The 24,749-nt window shown below is 46.6% G+C and overlaps 1 protein-coding gene across 4 annotated transcripts in view; it reads right to left on the reverse strand.

Annotated features, from left to right (window-relative positions):
* Nucleotides 1–14,521, reverse strand: part of BIN1 (bridging integrator 1) — a 158,284-nt gene extending 143,763 nt beyond the window's left edge. For all 4 annotated transcript variants that reach the window (XM_050917061.1, XM_050917058.1, XM_050917060.1 and 1 more), the window contains exon 1: nucleotides 14,361–14,521. In XM_050917061.1, coding sequence (XP_050773018.1) covers nucleotides 14,361–14,441 — 81 coding nt within the window. In that variant the 5' untranslated portion in view covers nucleotides 14,442–14,521. The remainder of the gene's footprint in view (nucleotides 1–14,360) is intronic.
* Nucleotides 14,522–24,749: the final 10,228 nt, after the last annotated feature.

The following is a 24,749-nucleotide window of genomic DNA, read 5'->3' on the forward strand; positions in this document are numbered from 1 at the left end:
GACTTGAAGGTATATATTGTCCTAAAGAAACAGCACTCTGCTGCCATGAGGGACAATTAATGAAAGATTTTAAACTGCAGGTGCAGCTCTGGAGGAAGAGGTCTCCTGAACATGTTCAATATACCTCAGTTAATAGAGAGTAGAGTTCTCAGGACCTCTGTTTATACTACACAGAAAGAGTGAGAAGGCGCTTTCAGAGTCTTGTTTTCCAATCCATCAATGATTCCATCTTCAGTGTTCCTGTATGCCTGGCTTCTCTGGCCAGGCTTGGGCCATGTCTGCTGCTGCTGCTGCTGCTATGCATACACTAGTTTCCAAGACCTCCTCAGCAGACAGGGAAAAGCCTTTTATCAGCTTATTAATTTATAAGAAAGTTTACACAAAAACAGGCTGAAGTACCTTTTTTTTTTCCTCCAAATAAACTTGAGCTTTTTGTGATCCCACCAGATATTATATCCAATACAAATCTATGGGCAGATTTTCTGTTTAGCCATTTAATTTGCTTGCATATTTACCAGGATTGTGCATACACATTTAGTAACTGGACCGGCAAATTAAGTAGACACACCTCCAAAGTTACCTAGTTTGCATGTGTGAGCACACTAACCATGCATGCAAGTCAACCCTAACCTGCATTTCTTAAACCAAAAAATGTGGTTTAATCTTCACCAACCCTGCCCAGTTTTTTTCTCTTTGCTTTGCACTACTATAGTTTGTCTCTATCAGGGCGGAATCCCTCTCTCAGTAGCAGCCAGTTTGTAAATACCCAAGAGGTTCAAATAATGTGCCAATGTATCTGAAATTCTGAGTGCTGACCTGAACCATTTGAGGTCCATACATCACCAAAACGTACCCCTGGCAGAAATCCCATGTCAGATCTGTTGTTCCTACTGTCCTAAAAACTAAGCTTTTCTGCAAAGGCTTCTGCTCATGTCTCAGCTGTTTATTTAAAATGTGATGTGACTTGCAGTGTCAAATGATCTAAACTTGCATGTCAAATAGGTGAGTTTTTTCCTTCCAAAAGTTTTCAAAATAAATAAATGCTACATTTCAGTTTCTCTTAGCTCAGCAGTTGCAGGCACCAGATTATTATACTGTCACTTCACTTTCTCTCGTGGAACACTTAGATTTAAACAACGAGGAGTCCTTGTGGCACCTTAGAGACTAACACATTTATTTGGGCATAAGCTTTCGTGGGCTAAAACCCACTTCATCAGAAGCATGAAGTGAAAACTGCAGGAAGCAGTATATATATTACACCACATGAAAAGATAAGATGGGAGCTGCGTTACCAGATGGGGGGCTGGTGCTAACAAGCCCAAGTCAATTAAAGGTGGAAGTTAGCATTGCCCCCACACCTACTCCCTACCCCATTGGCCTCGTTAACACTGACCCTCCACCTTGGTAAGGCAACTCCCATCTTTTTATGTGCTATAATCTGTATATACTGCTTTCTGTATTTTTCACTCCATGCTTCTGATGAAGTGGGTTTTAGCCCACAAAAGCTTATGCCCAAATAAATTTGTTGTGGCACCTTAGAGACTAAAGACTCCTCACCATTTTTGCTGATACGGGTTAACACGGCTACCACTCTGAAACTTAGATTGCTTCTTAATTAACTCCAGTGAGACAAATAAACTAGCTCTGGAGCAGAAGGTTAAAAGGCAGGCTGTCCATGTCTAGTCGCCATCAATTTCCTCTACGCTACTGACGTTAGGAGACCAAGCTCTTTGTGTGGGCGGTTTCTGAAGCCACCACAGCAGATAATTTAATTCTTGTTCTTGCGTTGCATAAATAGAAAAGGCACATTGTACGAGGGTGGATAATGCAGAGACCACTCGCCAAACGCAGCTCAGAATAATACAACTTTATTTTTAAAAGACAGCTCTCAGAATACATGTCCCAGCGTCACTGAAATAAATAGGGAGGACTGAAAGCTAGTATCATCCGCTGCATCTCCCTGAAGAAGAGGTGGCTGCAATCTGTTCTGTTAATGCAAATCAAGGGCAGCCGTCAGGATCCTGGTAAATAGCCAGTGCAACTGACTGGGGCAAGATTTGATCCCAGGGGCTCTGCATGGTCTGGCAGCCCACATGGAGCTGTGAAGGTTGCACTGTGTGATGGAACTAGGGATGTGTCCCATAACATGACAAGAATCAGATGCCTGTCAATTAAGCTCTCATCTTCCCTTCAAAGAAAATTTTTAGTGTAGAAGCTTCAAGTAGTATTGCCAATCTCAGAATATCAAAAAATTATGTCATGAGATTTAAAAATAAAAAAATATACACTTTTCATCTGTAATTTGACTTTTTAACTCCCCTCTACTCTCCTGGCAACGTGTGTTTGATAATTTCAGGTGGAAAAGTAAACCTTTAATGCAGGCACACAGAGCTGTTTTTCAGGTTTGGGGAAGGTGCTTCCAGCATCACAGCAAAATACAAGGTGGAAGAGCTTGTTTGCAATATGTGCTAACTACGTATGCTAAGGGACCATTCAAGGTAGAGTGGCCCATTAACACCTCTGCAGTCATAAGACCAAAAAAAGGGGGGGGTTGGGGTTAGTGCGTTACAGATTGCTGTAAGAAGCCACAAATCCAGTGTCTCTATTCAGTCCATTATTTTTTAGCAGAGTTATAAATTTAAGCCCCAGGCTCATCTTATGAAAGTGTTGTGTGGGTTTCCTTTGAGATGAGGATGGAGAGGTGAGTTCACCCACAGGCGACAGAGAGGACGTTTTTGTCTTGCATCATTTTCCTGTGCAAGTTAATTCAAGAGCACAGTGAACATCTTGTTTCATCCACATTGTTGCCATTGAGGCATTTAGTGCACAGGATGGGGTGCACCACTTGTTGTCATAGGCAGGTGTGGTAGGATCCATGGATCTTGAAAGGTGTGTGTCAGAGAGGCACTGATCATTGTAGCAATGAACAGGAGAGATGTCTGGAGGTTTTGCATCTGTTGTCCTGGCAGAGTCTGGTGTCACTTTGAGTTGGTGGTCCTGGTCTGTGGGGAGCTTGCTTCTGATGATGAGCTTGGAGAGGCTGGGGGTTGCTTGAAGACCAGAAATGGGAGTTCAGGAAGGATTTCTTTCAAGAGGGGGTCCCCAGGGAGTACAGGTTGTAGTTGTTTGATGATACCCCAGATGGGTTCCAGTGTGGGGTGGTAGGTTACAAGAGAAGTTTATTTCTGTATTGAAGCAAGTTCTCACTTGAATTATGGTTTATTACAACAATCTGTAACCCACTATCCCCCACTTTTTGTCCTAGGATGTGTTAACGGGCCACTCTACCTTGAATGATCCCTTACAATATGTGCCAACTACTTATGCTAAACTATCTGTTCCACCTTGTATTTAGCTGTGACACCAGGAGTACGTTTTCCAGACCTGAAGAAGAATTTGGGTGGCTCAGTAGCTTGTCTCTCTCGCCAACAGAAGTTGTAATCTCTTTTACTGGATCCTCACCTACCTTGTTTCTCTAATATCCTGGGACCAACATGGCTACGACTTCACTGACTACAACCATTAATGCATGCACACCTCTCCCTGGCTGCTGAGATGGGGAGTCAGTGTACGCTGAAGGTACACAAACCTATTTAGGAGAATTGGAAGGGAGCGGTCACAAAATGGTTAAGACTTTGTTTTATCTGAGCTACTCCTAAGCAGCGAGAGAGACTCATTTCAATATCATTGCAATGCTTCCGTGAACAGTATCTCATTTTTACTATGGACGTCCCCTCAAAAGTATCCTTTCAAAAAATGGAAAGATGGGGTGGAAGGAAGGCAACTATGCTGGTAGGGAAAAGGGGGCACACTTCTGTTAAGTTCTTGCACACACAAGTGCTCCGTGGAGAGCTCCATAGTGTGATAAAGATAAAATATGATGGAAAAACCTAATTCATACTTATTTTGAAATATACCATACAAGGCCTATAAAATGGAGCTGAAAAATTAACATCCTGGAAACATAAGGCACTCTCAAAGTAGTAAATTCTCCAGTTATTTTTCAATAATGATTTATACAAGCCGCAAATACCTTCACATGCAAGATATCTTTGCAACAACTTTCAGAGTCTTTTATATTTATTACTAATTATATTTATTTATAAATCCCTAAATATTTTTAAATAATCCATTCAGTCACATTCAAAAGTCATTTTAAATTTTTCTTCTCTGGATAATTTTGATCACTACATAAATATATACATTGTTCAGTAATTACAATAATTTAGTTTTTTTTAAATCTTCATAAATTGCCCAAATAGCTAGAAATAATTGTTATTTTAATTATTCTTCCTTCTTGCAGCCTCTCCTCTTCCCTGAGCTCAGCAGCACCCCACCCTCCAGCCTCACCTCTGCTTTTCCTAAGGCTCTTCACATACCCCCAGACCAGGGAGGCTGCAGCAGGATCCCATCTCCCCCTTTCCCAGCCTGGAGTGTCAGCTCCTGGAGCTCTTCATCCGTCCTCCCCCAACCTCTTCCCAAGCCAGGTGCTGCAGTGGGTAGGGGAAAGGAGCAGATGCATACACTGTCCTATCTGTATTTCTCACATGAGGCTGAAGGTGAGCGTGGAGCCAGGCCAAGGGGAAGAGACTCTGCTGGCTTCCCGCAGGGCTGAACTTCACAAGGGGGCTGGAGCTTCTCACCAGATGTGCTCCAAAAATCTTCCAAAACCTTGTCCCTTGTGATAAAAATAAAATAATAATGGCAAAGTTGGCGACATTGTTCGAGGCACCATACAACTCTACACAGAGCAACCACAGGCTCTTCTTGTTGTAACCTTTCAGGGGTAGAGGAGGGAAGGAAAGGAGGACAGTGTCTACACTACAGAGTTAGGGTGACAAAAGGTTGCTTATGTTGACCTAACTCTGAAAGTGCTTACACTACAATTTCGCTCCCACCAATGGAACTCACCCACACCCACTTAATAACTCCAACTCCACGAGAGGCGTAGAGTCAATCTCAATGTAGCTAGGTCGACACAGCATCAGTGTAGAAACTGCATTGCTTACATCAACTGTTGCGGGCTTTCAGAAGCCATCCCACTATGCCCCACACTGACAGTTCAATTGGTGCACGTGCTCCTGCTGAGGACCCAGACTCTCCCTCCGCGCCCCCAACACAAGGAACAAAACTGTAGACACGCACAAGCAATGGAATTAGTGCACAACTGCATGCCTACTTAAGTTAGGTCGACTTAATTTTGTCGTGTGGCCATGCCTGTAGGATCCAATCTGGCAAGGCGCTGAGCACCTCAAATTGTAAATGCTTCAGGGCAGTGACTTGTCTCATTTGGTAAAGTGCCAGGCAAGTTTATGATGCTGTAACAATAATTAATAATTAAATGATGTGGTTTTGCTCTAGGGCAACGATTAGCAGCAAAGAAAGGCTGAAGGGATGACAGCTCTTAAATTAACCTCCCAGCTAGATTTCAGAGTAGTAGCCGTGTTAGTCTGTATCAGGGCTTGTCTACATCAGAAAGTTGCAGCGCTGGTGAGGGAGTTACAGCGCTGCAACTTTGAAGGTGTACACATCTGCAGGGCACCACCAGCGCTGCAACTCCCTGTTTGCAGCGCTGGCCGTACTCCCGTTTTGTCTCGGGTGTAGAGGATCCAGCGCTGGTGATCCAGCGCTGGTAATCCAATGTAGACACTTACCAGCGCTTTTCTTGACCTCCGTGGAAGGAGGAAGCCTCTGGTAATCAAGCTGGTCTCCTTTCCCGGTTTGCTCTCTCGTTCCCGGAGCCCAGAGCAAGCAGGTCTCCTTCCCTGCGGTTTGCTGGGTGGCTCCGGGAACGAGAGAGCAAACCGCGGCGAAGCGGGTCTCCTTTCCCGGTTTGCTCTCTCGTTCCCGGAGCCCAGAGCAAGCAGGTCTCCTTCCCTGCGGTTTGCTGGGTGGCTCCGGGAACGCGAGAGCAAACCGCGGCGAAGCGGGTCTCCTTTCCCGGTTTGCTCTCTCGTTCCCGGAGCCCCGAGCAAGCAGGTCTCCTTCCCTGCGGTTTGCTGGGTGGCTCCGGGAACGCGAGAGCAAACCGCGGCGAAGCGGGTCTCCTTTCCCGGTTTGCTCTCTCGTTCCCGGAGCCCAGAGCAAGCAGGTCTCCTTCCCTGCGGTTTGCTGGGTGGCTCCGGGAACGAGAGAGCAAACCGCGGCGAAGCGGGTCTCCTTTCCCGGTTTGCTCTCGCGTTCCCGGAACCCCCCTTGAAGCCGCCCAACAGCGCTGCAGTGTGGCCACATCTAACACCACTTGCAGCGCTGGTTGCTGTAAGTGTGGCCACTCTGCAGCGCTGGCCCTATACAGCTGTACTAATACAGCTGTAACAACCAGCGCTGCAAAACTTTAGATGTAGACATGGCCTCAGACAAAACGAGGAGTCCTTGTGGCACCTTAGGGACTAACAAATTTATTTGGGAATAAGCTTTTGTGGGCTAAAACCCACTTCATCAGATGCATGGAGTGAAAAAAATACTGGAAGCAGGATATATATTACAACACATGAAAAGATGGTAAGGCAACTCCCAAGTGGGGGGGTGGGGGTCAGTGCTAACCAGGCCAATTCAGTTAAGGTGGAATTGAGCTATTCTCAACATGAATCAGGACTTCTTGTTTCTCCCAGCTAGAGAGTAACTTCCAGGGGGCTACTGTAAATCTCCCTTGAAGTTTTATCAATACTCCTCTTACAACTACCTCAGTAAACAATGCAAACCACTGACCTCCCAAGAATAATTTTAGAGAGGGCTTGCTGCAATAATCAAATTAAATCACAGGCAATGAGAGGGAGAGAGAGTCTCAGAAAGCATTCCAGAGCTTTATGTTTCCTAAATGAATTAACTACAGTGTGGTCAGTTTGCAGCTGTCCTTAATTATGGCTCTTAGACTCATGCTGTCACTTCCAGGATTAGCTCTAGAAAAGGCAGGTGGAGAAGAGAGACCACCACCCACAAAGCAAACCTTGTACAAGCTGCTGGAGAGTTCTCCAGAAAAAGACAGTTCCTGACAGAATCAGCACGTGTACAGTATTTCTATCCCCCGCTGTGTTGCCACTTCTGCACTCCTCCTGCCGACATTACACAGTGTTTGACACTTGCTGAGGAATGAGGTCAAACAGTAGCACTAGATCAAGGCTTTGAAAGGCCATGAGGAACCTGAGGTGCAGCAAAAATGAATTCCGCCATCTTTAACAGATTAGGCAGGCATAGTTTGTCCAGACATTTACTCCCTGCAATGGAAGGGCCAAGGCAACATACAGCACTAGCCCCTTTTAAACTTGTATTGAAAAAGTAGAAAAGACTGCCAAAGACATCCTCGGAACTAGGACCTGGCCATCTCCAAGGCTGCCTCCCAGACAGCTGCAGTCCACTGCTGGAGGAGACCAGGTTAAGACTCTGGGGAAAATCCTTGGTCCAACTAAAGTCAGCGGCAAAACTCCCATTGACTTCAGTAGGGCCAGAATTTCACTCAGAGGGTTCTTAGCTCTTGGACCCCACCTCTGGGCTTCTTCACATACGGGTCAAGACTGAGACCAGGTCTGATCAACATGGAAGGCCTGCCTTTTGCTAAACCCTTCCTACCCATTGACATCCTTCTCATGGCTCCTGTTCAGTGGAGGGCTAAAGAAAGAGTGAGAAAAAGAAAGGAACAGAGTCGGAGCAGTGAAGAGACAGCTCCCTTCTGAACTGTGCTGTATAACACCATTCTTGTGGCAGACAATTTATTGAGAGGCAGAGCAGGAACAGTTTTTTTATCCTTTCCTTTCCAGCCACCTTCCTCCCCAGGGTCCTTTGTTATTTCTCACCATTAACCATTTGCCTAGGATTGTAAATTCTTTAAAGCAGTGCTTGTCTTACTGATATTAAGTGTTATGCTCACCAACAATAAACTGATAACACTTTGCATTGACAGAACACTCTTCTGAGGCCATCAAAGCCCCACCAAAATTGGTTGTGTCATCATCCCCAGAGCACACATGGGGAAAGAGTTGAAGTAGAATGCCCAGGGTAACCCAGCAAGTCAGTGGCAGAGTTGGAAAAAGTTAGAACCTGGGAGTCCTGACTCTCAGACCTGTGATCTAAAACCGCACTAGGGAGGCCACCCATAAATTAAACTATCTAGAAGGAATCCCTCCTGCTGTTAGGTTGCTTAGATTAGGAATAATGATAGGGAAATGAAGATGGATTTGTTTGTTAGCAGTCGCATTAACTAGAATGATTACACCTCACTGACGTCATAACAGTAGAAGACTGTACCTCTGGAAGGTTGAGCTAGATGCAGGGGTCTTTTAATGTAATATTTACTAGGCAAAGAGACCACTCTTATCTAAATACCAACAGAACAAAACAATAAAAACATGATACACGCACACTCCAACACACACACATCCAGACCCTCCAAGCCTGGAGCAATAGCAATAAACCTCACATTCTTGCAAAAATCCTTTGCAAGGAATAGAAAACGATCAGGTTTTGGGCATCTACCACACATTTCTCTCCTCATCATCTTGGCCTGCCTTCAGACACCTTAAAGCCTGAGCTGCTCTGGACACAGCTAGTATCATTCCACTCCTGCTCTCCAGCCAGCCAATCAGAGATGCTAGTAATGACTGAACAGGTTTGTGTCTGACATGCCCAGTTACGGCCAGCTGAGCAACAAGATGTCAGTGATCAGTTTGCGGCATTTACAGAGAACTTTCTAGGACACCAGGATTCATTCCAATCAGCCAAATTCATTTTTATTTAAATGTTGAGTGAAAATGTGTGCTCATGTACATAGACTGAAAGGCCTAAAACAGCAAATCCCTGGAACAGAGCTAGAATGACTTAATTCTGTGTGTAAAACTGGTATCAGGAAAGCACTAGGAAAAGTGACCATGCGGCATAGGAAACAGATATTTACAACCTAGATGAGAAACTAGACTATTATAGGTTAAAAACAAAAGAAAAACAAACAGATTGTGGAGCCCTTATTACATGCCATAAAAAGGAACATAAGAACGGCCGTACTGGGTCAGACCAAAGGTCCATCCAGCCCCATATCTGTCTATCTACAGTGGCCAATGTCAGATGCCCCAGAGGGAGTGACCCTAACAGGTAATGATCAAGTGATCTCTCTCCTGCCATCCATCTCCACCCTCTGACAAACAGAGGCTAGGGACACCATTCCTTACCCATCCTGGCTAATAGCCATTGATGGACTTAACCTCCATGAATTTATCCAGTTCTCTTTTAAACCCTGTTATAATCCCAACCTTCACAACCTCCCCAGGCAAGGAGTTCCACAAGCTGACTATGTGCTGTGTGAAGAAGAACTTCCTTTTATTTGTTTTAAATCTGCTGCCCATTCATTTCATTTTGTGGCCCCTAGTTCTTGTATTATGGGAACAAGTAAATAACTTTTCCTTATTCACTTTCTCCACACCACTCATGATTTTATCGGTGTCCTCTATTCCAAGCTGAAAGGGCCGACAAACATCAACACTAGGCCTATGATGACTCCAACGTGAACATCTGTAATATTTTTGCGGTACCAACCTTTTTTCTCCTATTTACAGTGAGTTCAGAACCAAAATATTTAAAGCCTTAGAAGCTGAAGATCCGCTAGTTATCTACAGGACAGACAACGGCAATGAACCTGTCCCACCAATATGCCTCATTCCTGAATAAGAAGAACTAGCTAAATGATTAGAGGTGTCTACCCAGCAGCTGGTGGGAGGTGTGATTCCCAGTCCAGGTAGAGATGATTAGATAATATTAGCTCTGCTCAAGCTAGCACACTAAAAATAGCAGCAGTTTAAGCTAGTCACCCAAATAAAATCCCATCTGTGAGTATGTATTCATGAAGCCAGCATGAGCCATTGCATCCCTATCACTATTTTTAGCACACTAGTTCAAGAAAGTGCTAGCACATCTATATCTACTGGAGGTGGGAATCACTCTCCCAGCTGTTGTGTAGACATACCGCAAGAGGTGATTTCTTGCCTAAGTTCCATTAATCACCAGCTTCTCTGTTAAAACTCCCAAAAACGATGTGAGTAAGTACTATTTATGATGGTTGTTTTTGCCAGGTGGACACCTGTCCATTAGTAACCGACCTGAGACACCAAAATCATTCTTTACATAGATCACTGAATAGCCACCAGATGGTAACAATTTTTACTCACTGCTACTCTAGGCTGAACATGAATATACAAGATTTTGTATCCAATTGCCCAATCACATAGCCAACCACTTTGCCACATATTTCTGCCTCAGGCAAGAAAGTATCTTCTGGAAATAAACTGAGAGCTTTGGTGAGAAGCGGACACAGGCACCATATCTGAAGGAACATCGTTTCATAAACGGATCTCAGAAGCGGAAAGAGGATGTGTCCAGTATTCCATTGTGAATTTGGTACTGAATAAGACATTCTTCATTCAATACAAGGCTCAAATTCATCACCAGGGAGATGGCTGAGATCATAAACTCTTAGCACTCAAGCTGGAAATCAATGTAGGAGGAAGGATTCTCATTCTAATATAAAGACCTAAAAAGGATACATAACAGGGACACTGTACGTGCGTTTAAGCACTAAAATACACCCGCCTTAAATACATAAGTGCCTGCTTTTTCCTTTGCAAGCTGCGGAAGGGGTGCTCAGCCCCCACTCAGCCACAGGACCAATCCCTACTTCATCCATTCCCATTAGCTCCCATGCCCACCTATCTCTGCCTTCACCTCTCTCTGCCTCCTCCCCCAGTGCGCCCCATCCCCGCTCTACCCCCTTCCTCCCAGCACCTCCTGCATGCCATGGAACAGCTGATCGCGGCAGCCAGGAGGGACAGGGAGCCGTTGATCAGCTGGGGCACCCACGGAGTTGGCGCCTATGCTTAAAAGCAAAGGAAAATTCCCTGGAGCATCTGTCAGTTCAAGGCAACTGCACCGGTATTCCCCCTTTCTGGCCCAGCAAGGGCACCCACTTGCAGGCTTCTAGCTCCACAGCTATCACCTCTCTTGGGGGGAGACCCATGTCTCTCTTCCTTCAGACCAGTTTTTCCAGGCTGCACAGTTCCCAGCCTACATTGTGATATCCTCAGCAAGCCAGATGGCCCAAACAGCCAGCAGCTGCACACTGCTTTCTCACCAGAGGCTATAAACAGCACAACTGCCCACAGTGGTAAGTTACCCACACAACCCCTTCCAAGCAAGCACATTTACTATTAATGTCAAAGCCTTACAGAGAAAACAGATAAAAAACAATAAAAGAACCTACATGGCTGCTAATAAGCTTACCGGAGATCACCCAAGGGCTCCAGTAAGTGATAATTCCCTCAAACCCCTCCTAGGGTTCTTTCCTGTGATCACAATTTTGCATCAGCTTTAGCTCAGAATACATACAGTCAGGGATAGTTCTTTCCTTTATACAGCTTGGGCTTTGATCTTGGCCTCAAGTAGCAGGTGAGCAGCAGACAATGGTTCTCTTCTCAGGGCTTAGCTTCAAAAGGCTAGGTCTTTGCAAAACCAGAGGGGTGATTTTTGCATTCACCTCCTCTCCAGGAAACCAACTTAACTTTGTCCCAAAAGTTCATTCTTGCCTAGCAAATAGTCCTCTGAAGCTCTTAACACCTCTCAGGATTCACATTGGTCACATCTCCCCCTTAGCAAAGTTACGTATGAGCCCAGAAAAACCATTCGCATTTTTAAAATACAGTGGACTCCAAAGCTATTTCAACTTTATTCAATATGGTTTTTGAAAGGAAATTGCTGTATCTTTCAGAGCATCCTTTCAGGATAACCTTTTCATACCTTTTTTTAAAATAGGTTTGAGTGCTGAGCACCTAGCTTATCTTCAAACACTTTTGCTTAATGCAACTATTAATGTCTGGCTTTAAATATACACAACTCTTCTCTCAGACCACAGAGTGGCATTACATTCTTCCCACCAAGCAATGATTTATATGTATCTGTTATTTAAAAGGAAATAAAGTCTGGCAAATACCAGGGTGATGGCATAACGCTCACCGCGTTTGTCTCCCTATACTACCACATCGTGTGGAACGGAGCATAATCTTGTAACTACTGCGGTACGCCTACCTCTCACTTTGCTAGTATCTAAATTAGTGGAATAACTCTCCTCTATGCAAGCCATTCCCAAGGAGAAGAGGGCAAGGTCTCCTCCATGTAGGGTGACCAGCTGTCCCGATTTTATAGGGAGAGTCCCGATTTCTGGGTCTTTTTCTTATATAGGCTCCTATTACCCCCCACTCTGTCCTGATTTTTCACACTTGCTGTCTGGTCACCTTATCCCCATGCCACATGAATCACACTCTCCACTGAATCAGTTCCTACAGGCCAAGCAGAGGATGAACCAAGCCCTGCAATTCTTTTCACGTTGTTTACAACCCAAGAGACGTTGCTGTCCTAGTTCCCTGGTTTAGTGTGTAGGAGCAGGCGTTTTCTTTGCTGCCCCGTGCTGTTACGGTTTGGTTGCTTTTTAAAGCAGTCAGACAAAATTATGGGCCCAATTCCAGCTTCATTAAATAAGTGCAATTTGGTGAGCGCTGTCAGGGAGGGCAGGCAGGGACGGGGGGCCTCTGACCTCCATTCACCATTCTGATCTGGTAGTATTTTACATTCCCTTTGTTTTGTGTACCCAGCCCTTCCATCTAGAAGAAATCGTGGCTAAAGGTAATTCCTGGAGGATAGGAACAGTCATGGCAGAAGCATTCTCCCAAAGACACACCACTCCTTACTGAGTCAATGTCATCTCTCTGACAGCAATCACTGAAAACCAAGATGAGCATGCTTGAGATAAAAAACAGCTGATCAGTGTCCCTGCATAAAATGTCCGATAATCCCTGCACAGACGAGGCATCTGGCGTCCAGAGCAGGATCTCAGAGAGAGGAAAATGAAAACTATCCACTGCATAGTCCCCTAACCTTTCCCTGACATCAGGGAAAAAAAAAAAGAGACCCTGATTCATCCCTCAGCAGCAAGAGCTTGATGTTAGCGGAGGAAGGCATACATAGCATAGTGACAGACTCCGGAATCTGAGAATCAAAGGGGAAAGCACTAGGAAATGTGCTAGGTTTTGGAAGAGAGGATGAGACAGGGAGGAAGGTGGTGTCGAACTCCTTTACTCCCCCACCCTTGGGTGCCATGCTTAGCACCCTCCAGCTAGCAAAGCACAAAGAGCTGCTCAGATTGCCATGCAGGGCTTTCTAAAAATCATGAGGGATTTCTGTTTAATCTACAGCCAACAATGAGTTTCAAAGGAAACAGACCTGATCCTTCCTCCCACCACACACACACCCCTGCTGATCCCCACTAGAGCACACAAGGGGGTTGGAAACCTTGTTGCAAAATGTCACATTCTCGCCTAGCAAATGCGTGAGACAGCTGCTGTGACCTCACCTGCAGCAGCCCCCTGAAAACCTGTTTAAAATATTTTGATTTCCTCCACCGGGCATCTCCTCCAGTGATAAACCTGGGGGCTAACCTGGGTCCAGAACAGCAGCGGGGCCTGGCAGCCCAGAGGAGAGCTGCTCTCTGACAGATTTGGTTGGCTAGCATCTCAAGGGGAGGGTCTCACGCTACTGGGCCCATGTTACAAGCCTGGCCCTGTAACCTTTCCCATGCCAGGATCCATGGGTCTGCCCAGAAAATAGCCTTTGAAAGGCTGCGTTCAACCCAAGCGCTTGGATTTATGGGCTAGGCATGTGAGGAGAGCGCTGCAACCTCCCTGGATTTAATCCATCCCCCCACCCCATGTCACAAGCTCATTTCACTCCCTCCCTGTCCGCAGAGTCTCACGCTGGGACCTCCCTGTGTAATACAGCCCGCAGCCATCCACGGGGGAACCCCCTGGGGACAGCCCCCTGGGGTGCCATGCCGGGGAACCCCCCTCCATGCAGTGCAGGGGAGCAAGGGCAGAACTGCGGGGGGGGGTTACCATCGGCAGCCTGGCGGGCGGGGACGCGGAAAGCTGCCCGGGAAGGGGGTCAATGCACAGGTCGGATCTGCCCGGGAAAGCAAAGCACGTCCAGCCTGCACTGGGCTTGAGCGCGGTTCCCTGGCCTCGGCTGTTTGTGACCCCCCCCCCCCAATAACACACACACTCCCCACCTCTCTTCCACTGGCCGCCAATCAACACCCCACCCCCATCTCTCAGCGCCCCCCTGAGCCACAGCAGCTGCGGCACCAACTGGCTAGTCCGGGCTGGCTAGCACTAGCCACCCCGCCCCGGCTGGGCTGTCAGTGCCTTTGGGAGCGGAGTGGGGAAGAAAACTGGGGGGGGGGGGGGGGAAGGAGATTGCAGCGCCCCCCGCCCTGTCTCCTTGCACGGACACCTCCCCAGTAAAACCGGCTCCCCCAGCTCCGCGGCTTCATTCACCTTCTCCTGGGCTCGGGTGAGTTTCTTCTGCATGTTGCTGGCTATTTTCCCCGCCGTGACTCCCTTGCTCATCTCAGCCATCTTGCCTCCCCTGTCACCCGCGCGGCTGCACTAATCAGAGCAGGAGGCAAGCGGGCGAGAGCCGGAGCGAAACAATGGCCAGAGCCAGGCCCCAGGATACAGCCTTTTAAAGACACAGCGCCCCAAAGCTCCTTAAAGGGACCGCTCGCTCTGCAGCTGACAGCTTCCTCCTAGGACACAGCACACAGCCCGGGCTGCAAGGTGGCAGGCCCCTGCGGTGAGAAATCTCTGCTCAGACCTATCAGCACTCCCACTCCTTTAACTTTCCAAGCCATTCCTCCCCCCCCCACCCCCCGCATCCTCTGATCAGCTCTTACTCTCTGAGCATCTTTGTGCCATTTGGTTTAAGTCCTTATTGAAATGTATTTAGGCAAAGGGCAACAAACCCAAAAGCCATTCAGAACTTCAGGGGGATGGACCGCGCTGAGTCTCCTGCAGCTATCGCCCTGCTCACTACAACCTCAGCCAAAAGGTAACCTCAGCTAGGCCCAGTTTGTCACAGGTATTCAGGTGCCTAACTCCTTTGGGACACTCTGGGCCTTAGTCTGTAGCAGTGCAGGGCCTCTGACACATATTTGAATGGTTCCAATCCTCTCCAATAGATCATCTTTAAAAAGTCGTGTTAGACTTGGGAAAGGTACAGAAAAGGGGAACAAAAATGATTGGAGGGGGTGGAACGGCTTCCATATGAGGAGAGGTTAAAAAGAATGGGACTGTTCAGCTTGGGAAAGAGACAACTAGGAGGGGATATGATAGCCGTCTATAAAATCACGACTGGTGTGGAGAACATGAATGAGGAAGTGTTATTTACGCCTTTTCATAACCTAAGAACCAGGGTCATCCAATGAAATTAACAGGCAGTAGGTTTAAAACAAACTTAAGGAAGTACTTCACACAAAGCACAGTCAACCTGTGGAACTCATCACCAGGGGATGTTGTGAAGGCCAGAACTATAACTGAGTTCAAAAAAGAATTAGATAAGTTACTGAAGGACAGGTCCATCAATGACTATTAGCCAAGATGGTCAGGGATGCAAGCCCATGCTCCAGGGGTCCCAAAGCCTCTGACTGCTGGAAGCTGGGACTGGACAAGAGAGGATGGATCATTTGATGATGACCTGTTCTCTTCATTCCTTCTGATGCCCCTGACATTGGCCACTGTCAGAAGGCAGGATACTTCTAGATGGACCATTGGTCTGACCCAGTCTGGCTGTTCTTATGTTCTAGGGCAACAGTGACACCTGCACATCTGCCATTTCATCTCAATACTATTATTATGATTATTAATATTGCTGCTTATTTATTTTACTACCGTGCTGCCGTGGGGCAGGACCCCACTGTGTACAAATATGGAACAAAAAGACAGTCCTTGCCCCCAAAAGCTTACAATCTAAGTGTAAGACAAGAGACAGCGGATGGATACAGAGAGATGGAGGGTTGGTCAACATGATGGGCAGCTGTCTCAGCACACCAACTGCCCAACCATTGTTAAATTTAGCGCCCATAAGAATGCTAGATACATAGCAGAAAACAGAGAGAAGACAGGTAGGGGCCTGTTCCAAAAAGGTTACAGACTGATGGACAGGACATACAAGAGACCCAGCACAGGGAAAGGGAGAGGCGAGGAAGGATATGCATTACAGAAATAGGCTAATGTGTTTAATCCATTTAGAAACACATACATACACCTTGGTAGTTCAGACACTGCATGTGAACGATTAGTTGGCTGTGTTTTTAACTGAGGAGAAGGCACACTCATTTTTGTAGACGGAGCTGCAGTCTCAGGGCTTGTCTATGTAATGCCGACAGACCCCGGTTGTTGGCAGGCAGGACTGAACCTGGGACCTCTGGAGCTAAATGCGTGAGCCTCTGCTGCATGAGGTAAAAACCATGCGGCTCTTAGCTAAGGCTGTAGAGCAGACTCATTCATCTCTCTCTAAGTGGTCTCGGTGCCACTAGATAGGACAGAGCCCCACACCCAGGAGGTGTGTGGGATACATCCACACTTACTGCTGTAGTGCTTAGTGTAGACGCTACGTATGCCGACAGGAGAGGTTCTCTGTTGGCGTAGGTACTCCACCTCCCCAAGAGGCATTGGCTATGTCAGCAAGAGAAGCCATCCCGTCGACATGGTGCTGTCTATGCCAGGGGTTAGTACATCGGGTAACTACATCGCTCACGGAAGGGGAAGTCCTAACCTGACACAAAGTGCAACAGGGAGTCAGTGAAGTGGCGTGTGATGTGGGCAAAGCAAAGGATGTGAAGGCAGGATGGAGTGAGAAGAGGTTAATATCTGAGGCAGTAGCAGGCCAGATCACTGGCAAGGGATGGAGCAATCAGGAGGGAGCGCTCTGGAGAGGTAAAGGAAGAAGGCAGGGTTTGGTCACAGCCTGGATGTAGGGGAACATTCATAGACTATCAGGGTTTGAAGAGACCTCAGGAGATCATCTAGTCCAACCCCCTGCTCAAAGCAGGACCATTCCCCCACTAAATCATCCCAGCCAGGGCTTTGTCAAGCCTGACCTTAAAAACCTCTAAGGAAGAAGATTCCACCACCTCTATTCAAGTGCTTCACCACCCTCCTAGTGAAATAGTTTTTCCTAATATCCAACCTAGATCTCCCTCACTGCAACTTGAGACCATTACTCCTTGTTCTGTCATCTGACTGGTACCACTGAGAATGGGAGGGCAGAAGCAAAGATGACCCCAAGGTTGTGTTCTTGGCCTTGAGGGAGGAGGGGGGTGTTATCCACAGCAATGAAGACTGAGAATGGAGACAGGGGGACCACAAGGGGTGAGAGGAAAGATCAGGACTCTCCTCTCATCACACTATAATACCCGCATGACTCCATTGATGTCAATGGGGTTACCCAGATATAAGCGAGAGGATGATCAGGTTTAAGCCATGTTGGCTAATAAAGTTCTGTCATTGTAAAATGAACTGCAATTTTGTCTGCTCAGCATGTGTCCTGCATATTTGCATAACAATATATATAGAATAATACTGTAGAGCTTCAGTCACCTACGGTCCCTTATGAAAACAAGATATGCATCCAATAGCCTGCACCAGTGAGCCAACATTTTAAAATAAATAAATGAGAAATATTATTTAGAGCTGCCTGCTGAGGGCTCCGTTCACCTTAATTTCAGTTGGGGTGTGATTTATGGTTAAAGGTTTTATGTTGAAAAATAGAACAACCAAACCCTCATTCTTGGACATCGTCAAGGATACAGCTTTGCAGACGTCTCTCAGCTGGCACTGCAATTTGTCATTCTTATTAATTTTCAGAGGCTTCGACAACTAATTGCAACCAACTGCTATTATTGATCTTTAATATTTATAAATAATGCATCCTGCTGCTTTTCAAATTATTGCTTGACACCTGCAATTAGAAAGTGACGCACCATAGAAAACTGTATTTCACTGAACCAAAAGTCAAATTTTGCAAAGTGAATTGAGAGTTTTAAAATAGATGTGATTAAATACCTACACTGGGTGAAAGTATACCCTGTACTAAATAGCTCTTCAATCTAGTGAAGAGAAACATGAAGAGCCAGTGGCCGGAAGTTAAATCCAGGCAAATTCAAATGAAAAATAAGGCACAAGGGTTGGGGGTTCCCCTGGGAGGGGAGACCCAGAGTGAGGGGGTACAGTGATGAGCAGAACCCCTGGACAAAGGGCACCGGGGTCTGGGAGAGCCACCGGCCTGCAGAGGGCGCTCTGGGCTGGAAAGAGCTAATTCCCCAGACAGCCAGCAGGAGGCACCATGCCAGCGAGTCATTGCCCTGCCACAGCCCCTTTAAAAATCTATGAAGTTTAGCACAGTATATAACAGACCTTTTATCATTTTCTTCTTCAGTTACTTCTTTTAGTATAAATTACCGGGTTACTGGTAGCTGATTGGCTAACCTAAGGTATGGGTCTGTGCTACCAGCCTTTCAGTCTGTGGTTAACCAGTCTGTGGTTAACCAGTCTGAAATGGTGACAACAGCCAAAATCATTTCCAGGGGGCCACGTGCAGTACCTATAGAAAGCTGAACAGGGGCTTGTTCCTGGCTGTGTTCAACTTCCAAATTCCCTGGAGCAGAAGTCTAAAGATTCTACTTGAAAGGACGGCTTGTTATCATATTGGAATCCAACCCCTCAGACCCAGGCCTTTCTGGTGGTAGGTGGGTACAGTGGAGGTGGAAGGGAGGAGAGGGAGACCTTCTTTCAGCCTCATATCACAGTTTTTCACCTAAAACGGCGCCAATTTCACTGGGGAATGGGAAGATGGAAATATTCTATGTGATACCATAAAAAAAAGTCTGATCTTTGGCCTTGGTATTAATTATTATTGCTGCTATTATTATCAAAACGAGAGCTAGTGCACTAACTTTGTATGGCACTTCACAGAGATTAGAAAGACATGGGCCTGAAGAATCCATACTCACCAGAGAACAAACTGATAACAGGCTCAGGAGGTGGGTAATTAATGTAAACCAGCTCTATCAAGTTAATCAGTTCTGCAGTAAAACAAACTGTCCTAGCCTCCCATCCCGCCACCCATTCCTCCTTCAAGTCCCCTGCTCAGAATGCACTTCCTCCAGGACACGTACAAATCCTAGTGCTTACCTCATACAATCGTTCATTTAAAAAACACACACACACAATATAAAAACAAGCAATTAACAAGACACATACCAAACTCCTCCACTCAGTCTCTTGCTCTTTGTTGTATTCCACCCCCCATCCTTTGTCTATATGTTGCCTGTTTGGAGTTCAATCTTGAAAGCACTAAGGAACGTGGCCACAGTAATAAACATTACACTTAGTAGTAAGAGTCTGCAGGACTGGATCTCTAATTGTAAACTCCTTGGGACAGGACATGTGTTCCCTTATTTGGCTATAAAGTGACTAGCACACATTTGGTGCTATAGACATAATAATTAATAACGTGTCTGGCATGGGAACCCTGCAGAATCTTTTTGGAAGATAGTTTAAGTCCTAGGGCTGGTCTACGCTACACTAGGGCTGAATAACGTAGCTGAAGCCGAAGTATCTTAGATCTAATTACCTACCGTCCTCACGGCACGGGATAAACATCCGTGCCTCCCCATGTCGACTCCGCTACCGCCGTTCGGGTTGGTGGAGTTCCAGGATCGATAGGAGCTCTTTCGGGGATAGATATATCGCGTCTAGATGAGATGCGATATATTGATCCACGAGAAATCAATTGCTTCCCGCCGATATGGCGGGTAGTGAAGACGTAGCCCTAGATGGTGAGTGCAGGAGAACTAATCTTTGCTGAGGTGCTTGGGTCATTCTTCCCCCAGAAGCAGAGAGACGAGGTGGGTGAGGTAATATCTTTTATTGAACTAACTTCTGTTGGTGAGAGAGACAAGCTTCTAAGCTTGTGCAGAGCTCTTCCGCAGGTCTGAGAAATGCACTCTGAGAATCACAGCTAAGTACAAGGTGGAACAGATAGTTTAGCATAAGCAGTTCACTCATTTTCAAGGTGAAGTGTCCTGTTAACACCTCTCCAGTCATTGAGGGGAGAAGGAGGAGGAGAAAAAAAAATTGGAGGGGCCAGCACAGCTACAGCATCACTACATATGACCAGAATTAGAATGTGGCAAATCTCGTGCAGTCTTCTCTTCTGTACTTGGGCACACCTGGCTCTTAATTTCACAACAGTCCATCTTTGTTTATATAGATTTGTACATCTTGCGGCCAGAAGGGACCATGAGATCATCTAGTCTGATTTCCTGCATAATACAGGCCAGAGAATCTTACCAGTTACTCCTGTATTGAGCCCACTACCTGGTGTTTGACTAAAATAAATCTTCCCGAAAGACAGACAGTTTTCTTGATAAGAGGGAGAATCTACCACTCCCCTTAGTAGTTTGTTCCTTGAGGTTAAATATTAGTGCCTTATTTCTCTTTTAAATGGGTATGGCTTTGACTTCCACCCACTGGCTCTTGTGTTGCCTTTCTCTGCTAGATTAAAGAGCCATTTGATACCCAGTATTTTCTCCCAGTGGAGGTACTTATACACAGTAATAAATCCTTTTTTTGATAAGCTAAACTGAATGGCTCCAGTGTCTCACTATACAGCTTTTTTTTTCCAGCCCTCAGATCATTTTTATGGCTCTTCCCTGCATCATCTCCAAGTTTTTGACAGAATTTGGACTTAATGTGACTTACCTTTTCTTAATTCATCTTGTTACTCCTCGCTATGTCTTCCTTGAGCCATAATTAGCAATCCCTCTACTGCATTGGTATTTATACCCTTAAATGGATGGTTTTCATATCCTCCCTTGGGACCTGAACCTGTAAACACTCAATACCACGCACAGTGCTTACATTAGGTGTTGCCCCACTGACTGCCAGGAGTAAGCTCTACTGTCAGTAGGGTTGGCAGGAACACACTCTTCGGGCTCGAGCCTGCTCCCAATGAGTATGTCTACACCGCAGCTGGGAGTAAGCCTCACAGCCCTGGTGATCTGGACTCATGCTAGTTTAGCTCAAGATAACACACTAAAAATAGCAGTGTGGACGTTGCCGTTCCAGCTGAGACTTGGGCTAGCCACCTGAGCTCAGACCAGGGGAGCTGGGTGAGTTTGAGAGCCTGAGCCGCCTGCCAAGCCCAACGTCCACAGTAAAAACAACAAAGAGTCCTTCTGGCACCTTAGAGACTTAGGGTATGTCTACACTTACCATTTAAAGCACAAAAAGTCCCTTTCTTGCACTAAAATTGTGAGAGCATCTATACTTGTTAATGACTTTTTGCAATGAAACTCAGAAGTTTCACTGCAAAAAGAAAACCACCTTCACGAGAGGCCTACAGCTCTTACTGCTGTTTGTTTTTGGTTTTTTTGCCCTGCTGTGAAAGTGAAGACATTGTTGGGTCTAAACTTTTGGTGAACTTTGGGGAGCCAAAACACACCCAGACTGGCTGTCTCTGCATAATCCTTCCTGAACCCTTTTGAACAAAACACTGACCTGCAAACTACTCATGACACCCCCTTTCTCAAGTAGCCATTAGCCTTTATCTCTATGCATTTACTTGTTAACTTGCTTTTCCTGTAAAATCTTGATTGATTATGCATGACCATTATCTTTTGTTAATCACTTTGTTTACTTCTGTGTATAAATATTGATGCTCACCCCTAATAAAGGGGCCACACTTAATCTAAAGCTTTTTGAGCTAAGGATAGTGTGAGCCCGTTGATCAACGCATTGGTGTCTGGTCTCTGACAGAATTGTGTGCCCCATACCAACTCCGCACGAACTCGGGTGCTGGAGAGGTGAGTGAGGACTTGCTTTATTTACCTAACAATTTGGGGGCTCGTCCGGGATTCCTTCTGGTGCGGTACCTCTGTCCAGTGGTCAGACCACTCATATATGAATTGGCAAGGCGCCACAGGAGATTTCTCCCAGCCAATTCAATATTGAGGGGTCGTGTATTGGACAGCAGGGTAAACGCCAGTTGGAGGGCTCCTGTCAGACACCATGGGTCAAGGGACTAGCGTGCCTCTTGAGAGTCCGTTGGGGATTGTAAATAAGTTATGGAACGAAGGGAAACTCCCAGTACAGACAGGAATGTCTAGGAAAAAGTTGTACACACTATGTGTAAGGAATTGGACTGGGTATACCGCGGTATTGGCCGACCCGGAGATGAGGTGGCCTTCGTATGGCTCTTTCGAACAGGCTGCCTTAAGAGGAGTAAAGAGCCAGATCGAAAAAGACCATCCGGGACAGTTATGTTACTGGTTTTGTTGGGACACAGCAGCAGAGCTGTGGAAATCTTTAAAAATTATGGCAGTCAGGTACTCTCCTGAGAGTGAACCCCCTCCAGGTTATTTCGATGAAGGGTGTAGACCACGGCGTGTTTTGACTCGTCAGCTGGTCCCCTCTGCACCTGCCCCTATTCCTCCGCAGGGGGACTCTCTCCATGTAGCAGAGGGGAATCTGCAGGATCCCAGATTGGAATCTCTGCAGAAGGATGAGGAGGAAATGAAGGGGCAAACCTCGGGAGGAGTAGTTACTAGGCTAATGTCCAAGCAGATACAGCAGGGTGCATGCCCCCCCCCTGAGGATAGCCCAGAGGATGTCCCCGTCAAATCTCTTGCGAGTAATAAAAGTATAGTTAGAGAGATGCCTTTACAGGTGCACGATCAACCTTATATGGGCAATGATGGACGGTTACAACATGCTAATATTGTGGAATATAAAGGATGGCTAGAATGGGATTTGAAAGAGTGGGGACGGTTGTCAGGGTCTTTTGGGGAAAATCCCCAAAAGATCATAGAACTTCTAGAAAGATTGTTTTTAAGTTATAATCCTACTTATACGGATGTGGATCAGTTGTTAAGTAGAGTTTTGACCGGAGAGGAACGTAGTAGATTGTGGATGGCAGAAAGGACATGGGGAGATAGCAATGCAGTTAATCTTACTTGGATGGATAGGCGGGATCTGGCCGCTGGCTGGAATCCCCTAGACTGGACTCAGCCAAGGCTGACTCAGCTGCGAACAGATCGAGAGCGATTGTTAGAGAGACTCAAGGAAATGGCTCGCCGCTCGCCTAATCAGGCTAAGTTCATGCAGATTCGGCAGGAATCTGATGAGCCGCCCAGAAAGTTCTGGTCGAGGCTATTGGAGGGGGCCCGAATGTTCACTCAGATGGATCCTGAGAAAGAAGCAGACCACCCTACTCTTATTTCTTTTTTTGTGAATCAGTCGGTGCCCCCTGTAAGGGATTACTTCTTAAAGTTTCGCCCTGGTTGGGGAGGTGAGTCAGTCACTTCAGTGTTGGATGTAGCTGATTTTGCCTGGGAGAAAGAAAGGGAAAGTAGTAAAAAGAAAGAGAAAAAGGAAGAATATAAGCTGATGGCTTTAGCTTTTCACGGCGGTGTTCGAGGCAAAGGCCGTGGCCGTGGCAGGGGATTCCAGGGTGCTCGGGGAAGAGGGTCCTGGCGACCCCAGCCATCAGGAAATTGTTTTCAGTGCGGACAGCCCGGTCACTTTAAACGTGAATGCCCCTGGGGACGCCCAGAGGGTCTGGTTGCATCCGCAGATGCTTACACAAGTGAGGAATACACCCCTGCACCACCAGCTCAGCCCATTCCCCAGGCCTGGATCAACTACGGGAAACAGCAGCAGCTGCAGCAAACTCAGCCTCCTCAATGACGGTACCCCGGGGGCGAAGGCAAACAATGTGATGGTCTTATTTCCTTAATGTCTTTAGCCGGCTCCTTTCTCACTTTCTCCCCTCCCAGCAAAGAGCCTCGTTTAACCCTTTCAGTCCAGGGACTGCCTGTCTCTTTCCTCATTGATACTGGGGCTACTTTCTCTCTTTTAAATCATGCCCCCTCTCCCTGGCTATCCTCTGAGATTAAAACTGCGACTGGGGTGGAGGGCAACCCACAGTCTCTGGGACTCACTTTGCCTTTAAATGTTATTTATGCTGATAAATGTTTTCCTCACCGTTTTCTTTTTTCCCCAGCTTGTCCGATCCCTTTGATGGGCCAGGATTTACTCTGTAAGCTTGAGGCTACTTTAACCTGCACTCCTGAAGGGGTAGGATTATTGATGACAGTGTTAGGAGATTCGGCCCCTACTCAGGGTAATTGGGAAACACCCCCCTCTCTCTCCCCTGACCTCACTGACTTGCCTCCAACCCTCTGGGGAATTTCTGACACTGATGTTGGCCTGCTCCTTTCGGCAGAGCCCGTAAGGATTCAGGTGAAGCCTTCCTTAACCCCCCCGTCAGTCCCTCAATACCCCCTGTCGCTGGAAGCCCGGGAGGGCATCCGCCCCATTATCGAGGGATTCATTGCACAAAAACTAGTCCGCCCTCAGCGCACTCCCTGTAACACCCCTATACTGCCTGTCAAAAAGCCTCCTAAAAAGGACGGAGACCCTGTTCGTTGGCGCTTTGTACAGGATCTACGAGTTGTTAATCAGTATGTGGTCCCTCTTCATGCAGTAGTTCCTGACCCAGCTACTATCATCAGCCAAATCCCCTGGGATGCTGAGTGGTTCACTGTTATTGACTTAAAATCAGCTTTTTTCAGCATTCCTGTGCACCCAGACTCTCAGTATCTCTTTGGTTTCACCTGGGAGGGACAAAGTTATGTCTGGCAACGACTTCCTCAAGGCTACAGAGACAGCCCCACGATTTTCAGCCAGTGCCTCCGCCACGACTTGGAAGGTTTCACCAGTCCGCAGGGATCCACATTGGTCCTATACGTAGATGACATCCTATTAGGTAATCGCGAAGAAGCTGCCCTCCACATCGATGGTAAGGCACTTTTATTATACCTA

The sequence above is a fragment of the Gopherus flavomarginatus genome, chromosome 10, assembly GCF_025201925.1.
Source record: "Gopherus flavomarginatus isolate rGopFla2 chromosome 10, rGopFla2.mat.asm, whole genome shotgun sequence".
In the NCBI taxonomy this organism is placed as follows: domain Eukaryota; kingdom Metazoa; phylum Chordata; order Testudines; family Testudinidae; genus Gopherus; species Gopherus flavomarginatus.